The following is a 20243-nucleotide window of genomic DNA, read 5'->3' on the forward strand; positions in this document are numbered from 1 at the left end:
TCTCCTGGCATTCCCATTACACATTTTAACATTGCCCCACAGTTCTTGGATATTCTGTTTTTGTTTTGTTTTGTTTTAATTCTTTTGTCTCTTTGCTCTTCAGTTTGGGTATTTTCTATTGACAAATCTTCAAGCTTACTGATTTTTTCCTCAAGTGTGTCTAGTCTTTGATAAGCCCATCAAAGCCATTCTTCATTTCTGTCAGTTTTTTTCCTTATATTTTCTTTTGATTCTTTCTTAGAGTTTCCATCTCTCTGCTTACATTACCCATTTACTCTTGCATGTTGTCTACTTTTTCCATTAGAACCTCTGCCTTATTAATCATAGTTATTTTAAACACTTGGTCTGGTAATTCCAAAATCTCTGCCATATTTGAATCTGGCTCTAATGCTTATCTGTCGCTTCAGACTGCATCTTTTGGTTTTCAGCACACCTTGTAATTTTTTGTTGAAAGCTGGATATGCTGTATCAGGTAAAAGGAAATGAGTTAAACAGGCCTTTAGCGTGACGCGTTACACCTATCTATCCAGGAGTTAGGCTCTGATTGCTGTTTGCTATAGCTATAGGTGTCAGAGGTTAAACTTTCCTCTAGGGTCTTTGTTTCTGTCTCCCTGTTGTCTTTAGGTTTCCCTAGAGACTCCTTCTTAAATAGGGTCTGGATCCTGAAGTTCTTTTAGCTGTAATCCACTGCTATTACACAGGGATCTGATTGAGATGGTATCAAGGTATGGGGTAATGGAAAGCATTCTATAATCACATGATTAGGTCTCAGTCTTTTGGTGAGCCTGTGACTGTGACCTTCACAAATGCTTCTTAGCTTTTTTTTCCCCCACTTAGGTAACACAGTAAGACTAGAAGGGGCTGGAGTTGGTTTTTCCCTTCCCTAGGTCAGTTAGACTATGATAAAATCCAAGATGGTTGTTGTTGTTGTTAGGTGCTGTCAGTTTGGCTCCAACTCAGCAATCCTAGGTGTAACAGAACAAAACATTGTCTGGTCCTGCATCATCCTCATAATTGTAGGTATGATGAGCCCATTGTTGCGGCCACTGTGTCAATCCATCTCATTAAAGATTTTCCTCATTTTCACATAATGCCCTCCTCTAGGAATTTATCCCTCCCAATAATGTGTCCAAAGTAATCAGCACAGAAGTCTCACCATTCTCACTTCCAAGGAGCAGTCTGGCTGTACTTCCTCCAAGACTGATTTACTCATTCTTCTGGCAGTCCACAGTATATTAAATACTGTTCACCAAGACCATAATTCAAATAAATCAATTCTTCAGTCTTCCTTTTTCACTGTCCAGCTTTTGCATGTATATGAGGTGATTGAAAATACCATGGTTTGGGTCAGGTGCACCTTAGGCATCAAAGTGGTATCATGAGGTCTTTCCCCCATGTGTCTGTCAGTTTGTCATACAGTGGGGGTTTTCCTGTTGCTGTGATGCTGGAAGTTATGCCACCAGTATTCAGATACCAGCAGGGTCACCCACGGTGAACAGGTTTCAGCTAAGCTTCCAGACTAAGACAGACTAGGAAGAAGGACCGGGCAGTCTACTTCTGAAATTAGCCAGTGAAAACCTTATGAATAGCAGCAAAACACTATCTGATACACTGCTGCAAGATGAGCCCCCCAGGTTGGAAGGCATTCAAAAGATGACTGGGGAAGAGCTGCCTCCTCAAAGTAGAGTCGCCCTTAATGACATGGTTGGAGTCAAGCTTTTGGGACCTGCATTTGCTGATGAGACACAACTCAAAATGAGAAGAAATAGCTATAAACATCCATTAATAATCAGAACCTGGAATGTACGAAGTATGAATCTGGGAAAATTGGAAACCATCAAAAATGGAATGGAATGCATAAAGATCAATATCCTAGGCACTAGTGAGCTGAAATAGACTGGTATTGGTCATTTTGAATCATCAATCATATGGTCTACTATGGCAGGAATGACAACTTGAAGAGGGATGGCATCACATTCATTGTCAAAAAGAACATTTCAAGATCTATCCTGAGGTACAGTGCTGTCAGTGATAGGATAATATCCATACCCCTACAAGGAAAACCACTTAATATGACTATTATTCAAATTTACACATCAGCCACTAAGGCCAAAGATGAAGAAATTGAAGATTTTTACCAACTTCTGCCATCTGAAATTAATATAGCATACAATCAGGATGCATTGATAATTTCTGGTGATTGAAATGCAAAAGTTGGAAATGAAGAAGGATCGGCAGTTGGAAAATATGGCCTTGGTGATAGAAATGATGCCAGAGATCGCATGATAGAATTTTGCAAGACCAACAACTTCTTTGTTGCAAATATCTTTTTTCACCCACACAAATGGCGACTATACACACGGACCTCACCATACAAAACGCACAGAAATCAAATCGCCTACGTCTGTGGAAAGAGATGATGGAAAAGTGCAAAATTATCAGTCAGAACAAGGCCAAGAGCCAACTGCAGAACAGACCATCAATTGCTCATACGCAAGTTCAAGTTGAAACTGAAGAAAACTAGAACAAGTAGACGAGAGTCAAAGTACAACCTTGAGTATATTCCACCTGAATTTGAGACCATCTCAAGAACAGATCTGACATATTGAATGCTAATGACTGAAGGCCAGACAAGTTGTGGAATGAAATCAAGGACATCATACATGAAGAATGCAAGAGGTCTTTAAAAAGACAAGAAAGAAAGAAAAGACCAAAATGGATGTCAAAAGAGATTCTGAAACTTGCTCTTGAATGTCAAGCAGCTAAAGCGAAAGTAAGAAACGATGAAGTAAAAGAACTGAGCAGAAGATTTAAAAGGGCAGCTAAAGAAGACAAAGTAAGGTATATAATGACATGTGCAAAGACCTGGAGATAGAAAACCAAAAGGGAAGAACATGCTCGGCATTTCTCAAGCTGAAAGAACTGAAGAAAAAATTAAAGCCTCGAGTTGCAATACTAAAGGATTCTATACGGAAAATATTAAACAACTCAGGAAGCATCAAAAGAAGACGGAAGAAATACACAAAGTCATTCTATTAAAAAGAATTTGCCAATATTCAACCACTTCAAGAGGCAGCATATGATCAGGAACCGATGACGCTGAAGAAGTCCAAGCTGCACTGAAGGCACTGGGGAAAAACAAGGAGCCAGAAATTGATGGAATACCCAGCAATTGACAGAATATCAATTGAGATGTTTCAACAAATGGATGCAGCACTGGAAGTGCTAACTCATCTATGCCAAGAAATTTGGAAGATAGCTACCTGGTCAACTGACTAGAAGAGAGCCATATTTATGCTTATTCCCAAGAACGGTGATCCAACTGAATTTGAAAATTACTAAACAATGTCATTAACGTCACATGCAAGCAAAATTTTGCTGAAGACATTCAAAAGCGGCTGGAGCAGTATATCAACAGCAAACTGCCAGAAATTCAGGCAAGATTTCCAAGAGGAAGTGGAGCCAGGGATATCATTGCTGATGTCAGATGGATTCTGGATGAAAACAGATAATACTAAAAGAATCTTTACCTGTATTTTATTGACTATGCAAAGGCATTCAACTGCGTGGATCATAACAAATTTGGGTAACATTGTGAAGAATGGGAATTCCACAACACTTAATTGTACTCATGAGGAACCAATACTTAGACCAAGCAACAGTCGTTTGATCAGAACAAGGCGAAACTGCGTGGTTTAAAGTCAGTAATGGTGTGCATCAGGGTTGTATCCTTTCACCATACTTACACAATCTATATGCTCTGCAAATAATCCGAGAAGGTGGACTATATGAAGAAGAACGGGGCATCAGGATTGGAGGAAGCCTCATTAACAACCTGTATTATACAGAAGACACAATCTTACTTGCTGAAAATGAAAAGGACTTGAAGCACTTACTGATGAAAATCAAATATCACAGCCTTCAGTGTGGATTACACCTCAACATACAGAAATCAAAAATCCTCACAACTGGACCAATAAGCAATATCATGATAAACAGAGAAAAGATTGAAGTTGTCAAGGATTTCATTTTACTTGGATCCACAATCAACACCCATGGAAGCAGAAGTCAAGAAATCAAATGATGCATGGCATTGGGCAAATCTGCTTCAAAGAACCTCTTTAAAGTGTTAAAAAGCAAAGACGTCACCTTGAAGACTAAGATGCGCCTGACCCAAGCCATGGTATTTTCAATCGCATTGTATGCTTGCAAAAGCTGGACAATGAATAAGGAAGACTGAAGAAAAACTGACACCTTTGAATTGTGGTGTTGGCGAAGAATATTGAATATACCATGGACTGCCATAAGAACAAACCAATCTGTCTTGGAAAAAGTACAACCAGAATGCTCCTTATGAGCAAGGATGAGGAGACAGCATCTTACATACTCTGGACATGTTGTCAGGAGGGATCAGTCCTTGGAGAAGGACATCATGCTTGGTAAAGTACAGGGTCAGTGGAAAAGAGGAAGACCCTCAATGAGATGGACTGATACAGTGGCTGCAACAATGGGCTTAAGCATACCAACTATTGTGAGCATGGTGCAGGATAGGGCAGTGTTTCATCCTATGGGACATAGGGCCACTCTGAGTCGGAATCAACTCGAAAGCACCTTATGAAAACAACGAGGTCTTTTGCAGCAACCTTTCCCAATGCAATACATCATTTGATTTCTTGCCTGCTGCTTCCATGAGCATTGACTGTGGATTCAAGGAAAATGAAATCCTTAACAACTGCGATATTTTCTGTTTATCATCATGCTGCTTACTAGTCCAGTTGTCAAGATTTTTGTTTTATGTTCAGGTGTAATCCCTACTGAACACTGTAGTTTTTGATCTTCAAGTAAGTAAATGCTTCAAGTCTCTTCACTTTCAGCAAGCAATGTTGTATCATCTACATATTGCAGGTCATTAATGAGTCTTCCTCCAATCCGGTGCTGTATTCTTCTTCATATAATTAAACTTCTTGGATTATTTCCTCAGCATACAGATTAAATAAGTATGGTGAAAGGATACAACCCTCCCACATACCTTTTCTGATTTTAAACCACACAGTACCCCCTTGTTCTGTTCAATTGACTGTCTCTTGATCCATGTTGACGTTCCATATTAGCACAATTAAGTGTTCTGGAATTCTCATTCTTCACATTGTTATCCATAATTTGTTAAGATTCACACAATTAAATGCTTCTGTGTAGTCACGAAACACATCTTTCTAGTATTCTCTGCTTTCAGCCAATATCCATCTGACATCAAGCAATGATGTCCCTCATTCCACATTCTCTTCTGAATCTGACTTGAATTTCTGGCAGTTCTCTGTCAATATATAGCTGCAGCCTTTTTAAAATTATCTTCAGCAAAATTTTGTTTGCATGTAATATTAATGATATTGTCCAATAATTACCATATTCCACTGGATCACATTTCTTTGGAATGAACATGTATATGGATCTTGTTCAGCTGGTTAGCCAAATAGCTGTCTTCCAAATTTCTTGGCATAGACAACTGAGCACTTCCAGCATGGCAACTGTTTGTTGAATTGGTAGTTCGTCTCAACTGGTAGTCCATCAACTCCTGGAGCCTTGTTTTTCACCAATGCCTGCAGTGGAGCTTGGACTTCTTGTATCAGTACCATCGGGTTACTGATCATAAGCTACCTCCTGAAATGGTTGAACATCAACTGATTCTTTTTGGTACAGAGACTCTGTATTCCTTCCTTTTTTTTTTTTTTTTATGCTCCCTGCATCATTCGATTTTTTGCCCAAAGAATCCTTCAATATTGCAACTTGAGGCTTGCATTTTTTCTTCAATTGTTTCAGCTTGAGAAATGCCAAGTGTGTTCTTCCTTTCTGGTTTCCTAACTCCACTTCTCCAAGCTGGCTAGGCTCTGGTAAAATTGTTTCTTTTGACGGCATTTCTTTGTTAAGGATAACAGAATGCTCTGGGTGTATTTCATGATGTTTATGTTCCCCCTCCTCCAACCAGAAGCACAAGGGGATTTTTCTCCAAAATTTACTCTAAGAACTTGGTGGGGCCCCTGGAGGTAAACTCAGAAAATTATAGAGTCCTCCTAAGGCTGGGCCCCTCAGAGTTTCTAACTCTCAAGCTAGTCCACACTGAGCCTCCAGCAATTTATCAATCATAGTTTAAGTGTTCCTACCAGTACTGGCTCCAGGTGCAAGCTTCTGCTCCTGGCCCCCTGCTCCCCATAAGGTGGATTCCCAGTATCTGCATCTCTCTCCAGTTTTGGGGGTAGCAATTTGCCCTGTGACCTCAACTTCCTGACAAATTTAAGAAAAGTCATTGATATTCAGGTCGTTCAGCTTTTTTCTTGTTGTGAGGATGGGAATGACAACTTCTAAGCACTTTACATGTCAAGCCAGTAACTGGAAATATTTCAATAATATTTTGAATAATATTTGTTTTGGGGAGACTATGGCTTTAGATGACAACCAGTCAGGGCTAGCTTCATGGGCATACAACCTGTGCAGTCACAAAAGGCCTAACACTCAGGTTTAATGTTCTGCTGTTACAGTCTTGAAATTCTTGACAATTTTTTTTAACAAGGGGTTTTCATTTTCATTTTGCACTGAGCCCTGCAAATTATGTAGCAGGTCCTGCAACTAGTCAACAAATGGTTACTGCGAGGCCTCTGCAAAGAACTGGGTTGAGTGTATTAAGAAGTGTAGGAAGTATATGAAGGAGACTCTCAGCCCTCAAGGCACTGAACCATCCACTGGTGGAAATACAGAGACATGAAAAGGTAACACTACAGTAACTCAACGTTCTGAAATAAGTAGAAAAATATGACAAAATGCTATTGACATTCACCAGGAGCCTGGGAAGACTTTGTGGAGAAGGTAAGACCTGAACTGTGTCTTACACATTTACAGTCTTCAAAGAGATTGAGGAGAGTAGAGCAGGCACTACAGGAAGATAAGTAGAAAAGGAGAAAGCACGAAGTTCTTCCCTGAACCAAGACACTCAAATTCTTTAATAAAAGAAATGTTCATTCCTACATGCTTAGTCACACAGCCCTGCAGACTGGGTGGACTTCTGGTCAAGTTTCTACTAGCCAATAATAATAGCAACTAGGTTTATTATGTTCTAGGAACTATGCTAAACCCTTTATAAGGTGTGTATCATTACCTTCATCTTACAGAGAAGGAAACAGAGATTTAGAGAGCTCTGGTAACTTATGTACAGTCATCTAGCTGAGGTTTTGAGTCTACACCAGGGACTCCTTTAGGGTTTACCAGTTTCAAGTGACACAAAGGCCTGTATGGTTCACAATAACAACTTGTATTTAAGGGTCCCTTTTCACTGAATCATCACAATATTCTAAAGAGAATAAGGGGAATGGACCTCTCTATCCCCATTCAACCCGAGATGAAATGGTTCACCCAGACCACAGACCATGTAGGGGCAGAGGCAGGATTAGAACTCAGGCATCATGCTTAACCTGAGGCTATTTTTTGCAATCCCAAAGGCCTTTTAAGGAAAAATGTGTTATATAGTAGAACTGCTTGCAAGGCTTTGTTTCAGTAAAGTAAAATCAGCATGACAGCATGCATTCAGGATGAGGAGAGTCAACTGCTGCATTTTGGGCAATGGGAAAACACAGTATTCAAAATTTCTAACAAAGTTTGATTTTTCTATCCTACAAGTTCTTTTCCCAAAACTGAAAGAAAGTTATTTTAATCTTTAATTTTCCTCTACATTCTCCAGAAAAGGTGCTGCCAAGAAGTACAATAGCCAGAAAGCAGTCAACAATGGGAAAAGTCTAAATAATTGAGACTTGACCACAATCTCCAAAGCTCTGATACATGAAAAAGTCTAAAAGTGAGTGACATTTAGAAAATCTATGCCCTATTCACAAGTATGATGCCCACTGAACTACTAAAGTAAGCAGAAATCACTTTCCTTTTTCAGGAAATTCACAGTTGCATACAATTCTGACTGGAGATCAACATAAAGGAAATTGGGGGTTTCCACTCAAGAAAAAAAAGTGATTCAATTTAGCATAATATCATTCTTATTTTTATCAGACTCATTAAAGAAGTTTGTTTTCCCTAAAACAGATAGAAATCTGATGTCACAGTGATTACCACACTCTAAATACTCATCCAGCTAATACCACAGAAATGACTAGCATCGCCAATCCCTTTCCCTTAAGGGCACTTTGTTTATATTTGAGATAGACTTCCAATTCTATTATAGCCTTAAAACTTTTTAAAGGCTGCCTAAAATGCAGTCTGAAGAGAGTAATAGATAGAATTTTTCCATTATCTTAGATGATGAGTATGAGCATAAGAAAGATATTTTTAAAATTACATAAAGAAAAGCCAAACAGTCCATTTTGTTAATTATAATCATTCTACAAAGTACTAAAATAGCCTCTGTAACTGAAACTTTCCTTAATTGTTTACCACCAATAACCTTAGAAAGCACAATATAGTTTCTTTTCAGTTCACAGTAAAATAAAAATATTACAATGTAAAAAAAAATCAAATTCATATTCTATGTTTCTGCTCAAAGGATAGTAAAACTCCCATAAACACTGAGGAAAAAAATGTGCTCCACTTTGTTAGCCTAATAGTCCTTAAATATATTTGGCCGAGGAACTTGTCTTTCACATCTTTGCTATACCAAGCACACACAGAAACAAACAGTATTAAGCCACAATTCATTTGTGGACAGGATGGAGTAGTTTTAATTGGTCTCCTCCTGAAGGTCACTGGTTTGATTCCTGTGTGAGCCAGTTAGCCTGACAGTTTCCCATAAACGTAAATCAGCCATTTCTCAAATCCTGCTGCCAAGAAGACCTGGTAAAATGGGGAGGAGGAAGGTGAACTGGTTGGTCTAAAAGTTTGCAACTTTGATCTCCCCACAAATCCATCACTAATATTGGGGAAAGAACCTAAGGTCCACTACTTTTTTAGTCCAGATGTCTGTGACCATCACCTTGGTGTACAGAATGAATAGGTATAATTCCAGTGATTCCAGAGCAATTCATTGTAATGGTAGAGTTTGAGTTTTAAGAAAAACATATATGCTCAAGGATGTCTACCTTGGAATCAACAGAACAGCTCTGCCTGAAGGTCAGTAGGAGTCTATCCATCCCTGCTTCCAGTTGGTACAGAGGACTGGTGACTGAGGCTGTTGTGTGCTAAGAGCAGGTGCCTTGAGCGAAGCCTGCATCCGCTGCCAACATACCATCAGGGGGCTTGGACAGCAACAAGGCAGACCTCCTGGGGAACTGTATGGAGTGTTCCAGTCCCTTCCCCACCCAGTAACTATTGGCTGCGGGACTGATACGAACTCCTGCAGAAGGTCCGCTGTGGTAGATCTAAGAGGTGGGTCACTTAAGTGAAAAGTGCTCCCCCAACCACCACAGGGCCACTGAGGTGCTGAACACAGTAAGACTGATCTCTCAGAGGTCTATCTGGACAATGCCAGCCCCTCCTCCTCTTAATACAGAGAAAAGTCTGCCTGTGGCTTTCCCTGAATGCCAGCTTAGATATAAGTGGCCCCCACAGAGCAGAGAAAGAAGCCTTGGGCAAAATCTGAGGGCAACACTCAGCCTTGCAGGGGGATCACAGGGTGTGGGCTTTCCAACTGAAAATGCAGTTGTGGAAACAGAATGTAAGGAAAATGATAACCAGAGAGATAGGACTGTGCCTCTTGTGGACAGAATGATCATTGCATGTTCTCTGGTGTGTTTAGGAGACTTGGGAAGTTGAAGGCTGAGACCTGGAACTTTTGAATCCTAATTAAATCAAGGAGGGAGAAGGAGCTATCAGAGAGAGGGAGCAGAAGCAGTAAGCAAAGGTCGAAGTCTCTGCCTGCCTGAAAGTTTCTTACAGAAAGTAGTGCAGGCAAAAGCACCAAATACTGGGGGAACCTGAGAAAGCTAATGCCCTCAAAAATTCCAATGCCTCAAGAAAAATTCACAAGACACACAAAAGATAAGAGAAATGATGGCCCACCCAAATTAACATGATGAAGGGAGGGAAACTGCATCTACGGAAGTCCACGTAATGAACAGAATGAAATAATAAATAATCAAAGAACTAAGGGAAAACATAGACAAAGATCTAAAAAAAAATAAGGAAAACAATGCATGAGCAAAACAAGGATTTAAAAAATGATATAGACACTCTTAAAAAGAAACCAAACAGAATACTGCAACTGAACGAGACAATAAGTGAAATGAGAAACATAATGGAAGGATTTAACAACATATTTAATCAGGTAGAAAAAGAGCCAGTGAATTAGAGGACAAGGTAGTCAAAATTATGGAAACTGAAGAGCAACAAGTACGGAAACTCAAAACTGTTAGGCACAGTTTAGAAGAATTATGGGACAATATCAAATGACCTCATATACACATTGTGGAAATTCCAGAAGGATATGAGACAGAGAAAGGGACTGAAAGAATATTAAAAGAAATAACAGAAAATTTCCCAAATCTGACAAAATACACGAAGCTACAAATCCAAGAAGCTCAAAGAACTCCAAAAAGGATAAACCCAAAGAGGTCTACACTGGAGACACATGATAATCAGGCTCTCAAAAAGTAAGGATAAGCCTTTTGGCGCTGCGGCCGCAGCCATGAGTATGCTCAGGCTTCAGAAGAGGCTTGCCTCCAGTGTCCTCTGCTGTGGCAAGAAGAAGGTCTGGTTGGACCCCAATGAGACCAATGAAATTGCCAATGCCAACTCCCGTCAGCAAATCCGGAAACTGATCAAAGATGGCCTGATCATTCACAAGCCTGGAACCGTCCATTTTCGGGCTAGATGCCAGAAAAATACCTTAGCCCGCCGCAAGGGCGGGCATATGGGCATAGGCAAACGAAAGGGTACTGCCAATGCTCGAATGCCCGAGAAAGTGACCTGGATGAGGAGGATGAGAATTCTGCGCCAGCTGCTCAGGAGATACTGTGAATCTAAGAAGATTGACCGCCACATGTATCACAGCCTGTACCTAAAGGTGAAGGGGAATGTGTTCAAGAACAAGCAGATTCTCATGGAACACATCCACAAGCTAAAGGCAGACAAGGCCCGCAAGAAGCTTCTGGCTGACCAGGCTGAGGCCCACAGGTCTAAGACCAAGGAAGCACGCAAGTGCCGTGAGGAGCGGCTCCAAGCCAAGAAAGAAGAGATCATCAAGACTCTGTCCAAGGAGGAGGAAACCAAGAAATAAAGCTGCTCCCCATCTCGTCTGTACATAATGGCCTTGGCAGTCACATAGATCAGTTGTTCAATAAAACAAGCCTTTATCTGCCTACCTCTCAAAAAAAAAAAAAAGTAAGGATAAGGAAAGAATCTGGAAAGCAGTGAGAGGGAAGTGAATAGTCGCATATAAAGAATCTTCAATAAGATTAAGTACCGACTTCCCCTCAGAAACATTGGAGGCCAGAAGGCAAAGGAATGATATATTTAAAGTGCTGAAAAAAATAAAAAATAACTGTCAACCAAGAGTCCTTGAAGAATGAGGGTGAAATCAAAATACTCCCAGACAAACAGAGGCTGAGAGAGTTCATATCCACCAGACCAGCCTTACTAAAAATACTAATGGAAGTCCTGTAGATGAAAGAAAAAAGACACTAGAAAGTTATTCAAAGTCATACATAAAAAGAAAGATCTCTAGTAAAAGTCACTGCATAGGCAAGTATTAAGTACTAGTAATAAGGTATTCATGCTTGATAATCCTAATTGTTTTGTCCTTCATGCTTGTTAATGACAAATGTATAAAAAACAAGGACAAAATTAAGTTAAAAGACACATGAAATATAAAGACATACTCAGTGATAACAATAACAAAATGAGGAAGGGGGGAGGAATCACATAGTTATTGAATTTCTTGCATGTTACTGAAGTTAAGTTGGTATCAGTTTACCTTAGGCTATTATAAATATAAGAAGTTAGATGTAATCTTCATAGTAACCACTAAGAAAATATCTTTAAAAAAATACACAAAAGGAAAGGAGGAGGGAACTGAAATGGCTCATTGCAATAAGCCAACAAAACACAAAAGCAGGCAGTATTAAAAGACAAAGAAGGCTTAAGACACAAAAAACAACAAAATGGCAGGAGTAAGTCCTTTCTTATCAGTAATTACAGTGAATGCAAATGGACTAAATGGCAGAAAGGATTTCTTAAAAAAGCAAAGCCTGACCCAACTATATGCTGTTTACAAGAGACACACCTTACAACCAAGGACACAAATAGATTGAAAGTGAATAAATGGAAAAAATACATATTGCATGCAAATAATAACCAAAAGACACCTGACAATCTTAATGTCAGACAAAGTAGACTTTAAGACAAAACCAGTTAGAGGAGATAAAGATGGACATTATATAGTGATAAAAGGATCAATTCGTCAGGACAATTTAACAATTATAAATATATATGCACCCAACATATATATTTATAATTGTTAAATTGTCCTGACGAATTGATTCTTTTATCACTATATAATGTCCATCTTTTTTTTTTTTTGTCTTAAAGGGAGAAATAGCACTACAATAATAGTTGGAGACTTTTAAAACACTGACAGTATAACTGATGCTACAGAAATAAAAAGAATTATGACAGAATACAATGACCAACTTTAAGGCAACAAACTGGATAAGACAGATGAAATTTACAAATTCTTAGAAGCACACAACTTACCCAAACAGACTCAAGAGGAAATATAAAATCTCAACAGACCCATAACAAGGGGTAAGATCGAATCAATGACCAAAAATCTTCCAACAAAAAAAAAAAAGTCCTGGGCCAAATGACTTCACTGGGGAATTCTACCAAACATTTAGAGAAGAATTGACGCCAATCCTGTTTAAACTCTTCTAATATATACAAATTCAGTCTAGGAAGTAAACATAACCCTAATACCAAAGCAAGATAAAGATACCACAAGAAAACTACAAGGAAATACCCTTATGAATATAAATGTAAAAATCCTCAACAAAATACCAGCAAACAGAATTCAACAGCATATTAAAAGAGTCCTACGTCATGACCAAGTGGGATTTATTCCAGGAATGCAAGGATGGTTCAATATCAGAAAAGCAATCAATGTGATACACCACATCAATAGAACGAAGGAAAATAACCACATGATCACCTCCACTGATGAAGAAAAGGCATTTGATAAGATCCAACACCCTTGCTTGATTAAAAACCTCAACAAAATTGTAAAAGAAAGGAAGTTACTCATTATGATTAAGGGAAACCCCCCCAAAATATATGAAAAACCAACAACCAACATTATACTTAACAGAGAAAGACTGAGCACTTTCCCCTTGAAATAGGGAACGAAACAAGGGTACCTGCTCTCATCACTCCTATTCAATATCGTATTAGAAGTCCTAGCCAGTGCAATAAGACAAGAAGAAGAGGTAAAAGATATCCAAATTGAAAAAGAAAAGTAAAATTATCTCTATTCACAATGATGTGATTCTATATATAAGAAAACCCCTAGGAATTCACAAGAAATTTTCTGGAGCTAATTAGAGGAATTTAGCAAAGTTGCACAGTACAAGGTCAACAAACAAAAATTAGTTGGGTTTTCATACACCAACAATGAGAAATCTCAAAGGGAAACTAGGGAAATGGTTTCATTCACAATATCATCTAAGAGAATAAAATACCTATGAACAAACTTAACCAGGGATGTGAACAACTTATACAACGAAAATTATAAAACACTGCTGAAAGAGAGTAAAGACGACAAATAAACAGAAAGATGGTCCATGTTCATGGATTGGAAGACTTAATAGTGTTAAGATGACAATACTAAACAAAACAATCAGAACAGAAATAATAAGAATGTTCATGTATTGTGAAGAATGTAACCAATGTTATGGAACAACTTGTGTAGAGATTGTTGAGTGGAAATCTGAACTGCTGCTAAACCTTCACCAAAAACAGAATAAAATATTATTAAAAAAAAAAAAAGTGCCAATACTACCCAAAGTGATATATAGATTCAACACAATCCTGATCAAAATTCCAACAGTCTTCTTTACAGAAATGGAAAAGCCAGTCCTCAATTTTATATGAAATAGCAAGAGGCCCAGAACAGGTAAAGCAATTTGGAAGGATAAGAACAAAGTATGAGGACTCACACTTCCTGTTTTCAAGACATATTATACAGCTATGGTAATCAAAACATCCTGGTACTGGTATAATAAAAGACACACAGACCAATGGAATAGAAATAAGAGTCCATAGATAAATCCACACAGCTATGGTCAACTGATTTTTGACAAGGGTGTTAAGTCCATTCAATGGGGAAAGAAGGGTCTCTTCAATAAATGGTCCTGGGAAATTGGATTTCCACATACAGAAAAGTGAAACAGGATCCATGCCTCACACCATCCACAAAAACAAATTCAAAATGGAACAAGGACCTAAATGTGAAAACTAAAACCATAAAATTCTTAGAAGGAAATGCAGGGGTAATGCTATCAGGCCCAGCTTTTAACATGGATTATCTGGTATAATAAAAGCATGAAAAGCAAAAGACAAAATAAATAAACAGGACCTCTTAAAAATTAAACACTTTTGTTCATCAGAAGAATTTACCAAAAAAAGTGAAAAGACAAGCTACGAACTGGGACAATATCTTCAGAAACCACATATCCAATAAGAATCTAATAACCAAAATATGTATAAAACTTTGACAACTTAACCCAGAAAACCAGTGCCATCGAGCCAATTCCGACAACTTAAGAGCAAAAAACAAATTACCCAGTAAAAAAATGGGTAAAACACTTGAATAGACATTTCACCAAAGAGGATATTCAAATAGCAACCAAACACATGAAAAGATTCTCAATGTCCTTAGCCATCAGAGAGATGCAAATGAAAACCACAATGAGATATCATTTCACTCCCACTAGGCAGACTATGATTTAAAAAATTAAAATAACAAATATTGGCAAGGATGGGGGGAAATTAGAACTCTTATCCATTGTTGCTGGGAATGCAAAATGGCACAACCATTTTGAAAGACAGTGTAGAAGTTCCTCAAAAAACTAGAAGTAGAATCACCATATGACCCAGCAATTCTACTGCTAGGAATATACCCAAGGGACATGAAACCAGCAGCACGAACAGACATATATACACCAATGTTCACTGCAGCATTTTTCCCAATAGCCAAAAGGTAGAAACAACCAAACTGCCCACCAACAGAAGAACGGATAAACAAAACGCGATACATACATACAAAGTAATACTACTCAGTCAGAAGGAGAAATGAAGTTGTGATACACGCTACAACATGCACAGAGCTTGAAGACATTATGCTGAGTGAAATAAGTCAATTACAAAAAGACAAATACTGTATGATCTCACTTTTTATATAAAAAATAGGCAATGTATAGAAACCAAAGTTTATTAGTAGTTACCAGGAGCAGAAGAAAGGGGGAAAGAGGGAGTCATTGCTTATGGAGCATGTAGTCTCTATTTACACTGATTGACAATTCACATGGATTAAGGGTAAGGGTTGCAAAGCCAATTAATGTAATTGATGTCATTAAGTTGCACACCCGTAAAAATTTGAATTGGCAAATGAGGTATGATATGTGTGCGTGTGTGTGTGTGTGTGTGTGTGTGTGTGTGTGTATTTACAACAACAAAAAGGAGGGGCAGTTGCAGAGGCAGCTTATGTATAACCAAACACCTCTTGGGATTTGGTTTCTAGGTTTGGAGGTTTAGGGTCACTGTTTCATGGGACATCCGGGTATTGGCCTAATGCTGTGTTTAGTGCTTCTGTTCTGCCTCCCAGTTCATTGTATAGTGTCTGGGATCCTAAAAACTTGCAAGTGGACATTCAAGGTACAATAATTGGTCTCTATTCACCTGCAGAAACAGAGAAAGAAGAGTCAGGAATAGGAGGAGGAAATGGAATGTGTTTAATTGCCTCCATGAGACCTGAGTAACTAGATGGTGCCCAGTTGCTGTTCCTGAACATTTTGGTCAAAGATTCTATAGAAGAATCTGGATCAAAAGGGAGAAAATACAGAACAAAATGTCAAATTTTCATAGAAACCAGATTTTCTGGAGCCGTGAGGCTGGATAAACCCCCAAAACTATTGCCCTGAGATCATCTTTAAACTTTAAACCAAAAATATCCCCAGAAGTCCTCTTTAAACCAAACAACTGTTTAGCTTAATTAGTAAAGAATGTCTGCCTCGAGCATTGTGTTCTTTTAAAGATCCCGTATACGGGATCAAAGTGACAACAGTAACACAAAAAGATAAGAAGCTTAGGGGACAGTGAGTTTGTATCAGTGGAGGAGGAACAACTCAGACAAGGTGGGTGAGAATGGCTGCACAACTTGAAAAAAGTGACCAGTGTCACTGAATTGTACATGGACAAATTGTAGAATTGGTGTATGTTCTGCTCTGTATATTTTCAACAAAAAAGTAAAATCAATTATTTTAAAAAAGAAGAATGTATATCTTACAAACAGTGGTGATGGTTGCATACGTTGTGAGTGTGAAAATGGCCAAAGTGGAAAATTTTATGTTGTGTATATTTTACTACAATAAACAAAAAAAAATGTAAATCCTTTTGCTTGAGTTATATCAGTAATTTTTTTAAGCAAAAAAGAAAAAAAAGAATCTGAGAAACTGTCCTGGGGTGGTTACTTATTGTTATTTCATTTCCATGCAACTAATTTCCTAAGGTATCGTGAATTCAGGCACCTACTTCACTAGGTCGTGAACGTAGTGACTTTTGGGGCACTGTCACCATAAACTGACTATGCACATTTCTAAGAGAGGTGGAGGGATTCCTACTATATTACAGAGGACACGCGCCCCTGGAACAATGCCCTTCATGAAGTCTACACTAGTGCTCTCAGCCCTTTAAAAGTTACTGACTGTAAACCAACTGCACATGAACTGCACATTTCCCCAAAGTTTCCAATGCTATTTATCCTTGCCATGAGGGGACACTTAAATTATGTATACTAATAACCCAGAAAAAAACCCAGTGCCGTCGAGTCGATTCCGACTCATATACTAATACATATTCTTGAACTTTAATTCAGAGAACTGTAATTATATCATGCAATGATGTTTTGATTACCTACAATGTTTATCACGGACATAAGATGGAATAAATATGTTCAAACATGCTAATTCAGCTCAAGAAAATGATTGCATAATCAAAAGTGCAAGTTCAGTATACTATGCTAATTAAGACCAAAAACCAACCTAGATATGCCCGTGAAAAAATCAGTCATCTGTACCTTTATAGGTTATTTCTATAACTATTATTTACATGTCTTGTACCTTCCCCACACTGTGTTTTTATCATAAGTTCTTTAGTAACTCTCAAGTATCCCTGATCATGGACAAGTCACAGTAGCTTTATTCTACAGAATAAAACACAATGCTAAAAAAAAAAACAAAAACAAATACACTCTACTTCTAAATTCAGCAAAAGAAATTATCTCATTGGTAATTTCAATTTTAAAAATGAAAACTAAATGCAGCTATTAGCTATATATTTTATTATACTAAATTTCAAAAAGTCCATTCCCTATCTTCATCCAAAGATGATAGTACCTCGTCACTCTGATTTCTGACCCCTCTCAAACACCCCTTGTTAACTTTGCTCATTGTTCCACTGAGTAAGACACAAAGATTTCTTCATATCTTCCTTGGCTCTGTCTACCAACTTCTCTGATTTTATACGTATTTATAACACTTTCCTGGAGCTACTCTTTAGAAAAACTCAAGAAAAACATTCCAATGGAGCTGACGTCCCCTCTCCTCTTCTCAGTGTTTCTTTTTGCTACTGATAATGTTGCCATGAGTCCGAGCCAACTTGACAGCAACTAACAACAACGACTTTCCGGTCTGCTCAGTGACTCTCAAGAAGAGCTACAACTCTTGGTAGCAACTTCTAGTCATGTTTGTTTTCGATGTAACACAAATCTGGTCGCCCATCTTCTGTCTGAAATCTTTTTATATGTCTTAGGACTTTGTTCTTAGGATAAAGACCAAAATTCTTAACCCAGCCTCATCTCCTTGGATGACCTCAGCTTTTCTAGGTTTGAACACCCAGCCACCCAGCCCTCTCATTTCATAAAAAGCCAGCTGTGGTTCCTTCAAGTCCAGGCATTTGTATTAGTGAATTATTTGAAGTCATTGATATTTTACTATTTTGACCACAAAAATGGCCATCTTCACCTAGGATATGCTTTTTCCTCTCTCTGGACTGCTTCTTGCCCTCCACATCCCTCCACCTGGCTATCTTCCATTCACCCTCTGATGGCAACTAAACATCTCTTCCTCAGAGAAGCCTCCCATCACCACCCCTCCACACACTCACATACTTGTCAGGGCCCTGTTATATGTTTACACTGCACTTTGTTTTTATTTCCTTCATGACCCTATATAGTGTGGCTATTAATGTCCATCTCTTCCACCTCCATGTCTGTCCCCCATTGCACCCACAGAGCAGACACTTAGTAAAGATATATTAACTTAGCACAGTGACTTACCACAGTGCTCCCCCTGCAAACAAAAAACAAACTTGAAACAAGAGGATCAATTAGACAAATCCAGAGGGTGCCATTTCCACAGACTGCAATCTAAAAACTTCATTTTACTTTAATCAACAATCAACACCCATGGAAGCAGCAGTCAAGAAACCAAACAATGTATTGGATCAGGCAAATCTGCTGCAAAAGACCTCTTCAACACCTTAAAACACAAAGATGTGACTTGGAGGACTAAGGTGCGCCTGACTCAAGGCAGGGTATTTTCAATTTCCTCTTACGTATGTGAACGTTAGACAATGAAAAAGGCCAACCGAAGGAGAACTGATTCATTTGTATCGTGGTGTTAAAAAAGAATACTGAATATACCATGGACTGCCAAAAGAACCAACAAATATGTCTTAGAGGAAGTACAACTAGAATGTTCCTTAAAAGTGAGAAAGGTGAGACTCTGTCTCCCTTACTTTGGACACATTATCAGAACGGACCAATCCCTGCAGAAGTACATCATCTTGGTAAAGTAGAGGGTCAGCCAAAAAGAGGAAGCCCTCAATGAGAGAGACTGACTCAGTGGCTGCAACAATTGGCTCAAACGTATCTACTATTTTGAGGATGGTGCAGGACTGGGCGACATTTCCTTCTGTTATACATAAGGTTGCTACGAGTCGGAGCCAACTCGACAGCACCTAACAATAACAACAACACAATCTGCAGGGCTCCTGCTTGAGTTGGGCAGCAAGAGCAGTACTACTATGTTCCTCATGTCTGACTATATTCACATTACAATTTCCTTGCAGCTATTGCTCATATTTTATCTTTCTACCAAACTCCCATTTTCTCATTTATTCAATAACGTAGGGTCCTAGGAACATTAACTCCTTTGGTGCCTATGATCATGATCTCACTAGTTAAAGAGGGAAATACAGAGATCAAACTGAACTGATATTAACAAAGAACAACAGCAAGTCAATGGCAATATCAGAGTTTGAACTGAGGCCTCTAGATGTCCTGTTCTCTGCTGAATCCCCCAAATTCTGTTGCACTATTATGAATAAGTGACCCAAAGAGACCTCATCAAAAACTTCAGCATAAGGACATCCTCGCCAATGACAAAGCAGACGCATGAGGAAGATTTCTCAGGGCCAGGATACGTCCGATGGAAACTATTCAGCTGTTACCTGCAGTAAGTGCTAATGCAGCCAAGAGTGAATTAAAGGAGCTCTGATCGATTATTACATCTGATCTGACCCCTAAATACGGAAAGTATAGCCATCATATCATTTAAGTTTTATTTGACATCATAAACCCCTTAAGTTGTGAATTATTATTCTAATAATTTAAAGCTGTATTTTGAAAGAAATCTCCCTCTCTTATCGATTAAAAAAACTTGAAACTAGTAGCAAATAATGTAATAATAAAGAATATATTAATGTACCAAAAATAATACTAAGAATTATATGTTAGTAGCAAAAATATATAATGTAGCAAAATAATATTAAGAATGATCTATCTAGTGGTTAAGAGCTGGGCTGCAAACCAAAAGGTTGGCGGTTCGAATCCACCAGCAGCTCCTTGAAAACCTTATGGGGCAATTCTACTCTGTCCTATAGGGTTGCTATGAGTTGGAATCAACTTGATGGCAGTGGGTTTTCTTTATTTATTGGTTTTTACACACACACATAATCAGAATAATCCATGGCACCTCCAGCTAAAA

At 38.5% G+C, this 20243-nt stretch overlaps 1 protein-coding gene across 1 annotated transcript; it reads left to right on the forward strand.

The window, feature by feature from the left end:
• Nucleotides 1-10594: 10594 nt before the first annotated feature.
• LOC126064348 (60S ribosomal protein L19-like) lies at nucleotides 10595-11237 on the forward strand. The gene has a single exon (XM_049863362.1). It carries the CDS (start codon nucleotides 10613-10615, stop codon nucleotides 11201-11203), a length of 591 nt encoding a protein of 196 aa, XP_049719319.1. The 5' UTR covers nucleotides 10595-10612; the 3' UTR covers nucleotides 11204-11237.
• The last annotated feature ends 9006 nt before the right edge of the window (nucleotides 11238-20243 follow it).

This window comes from Elephas maximus, chromosome 20 (assembly GCF_024166365.1).
Source record: "Elephas maximus indicus isolate mEleMax1 chromosome 20, mEleMax1 primary haplotype, whole genome shotgun sequence".
NCBI lineage: Eukaryota > Metazoa > Chordata > Mammalia > Proboscidea > Elephantidae > Elephas > Elephas maximus.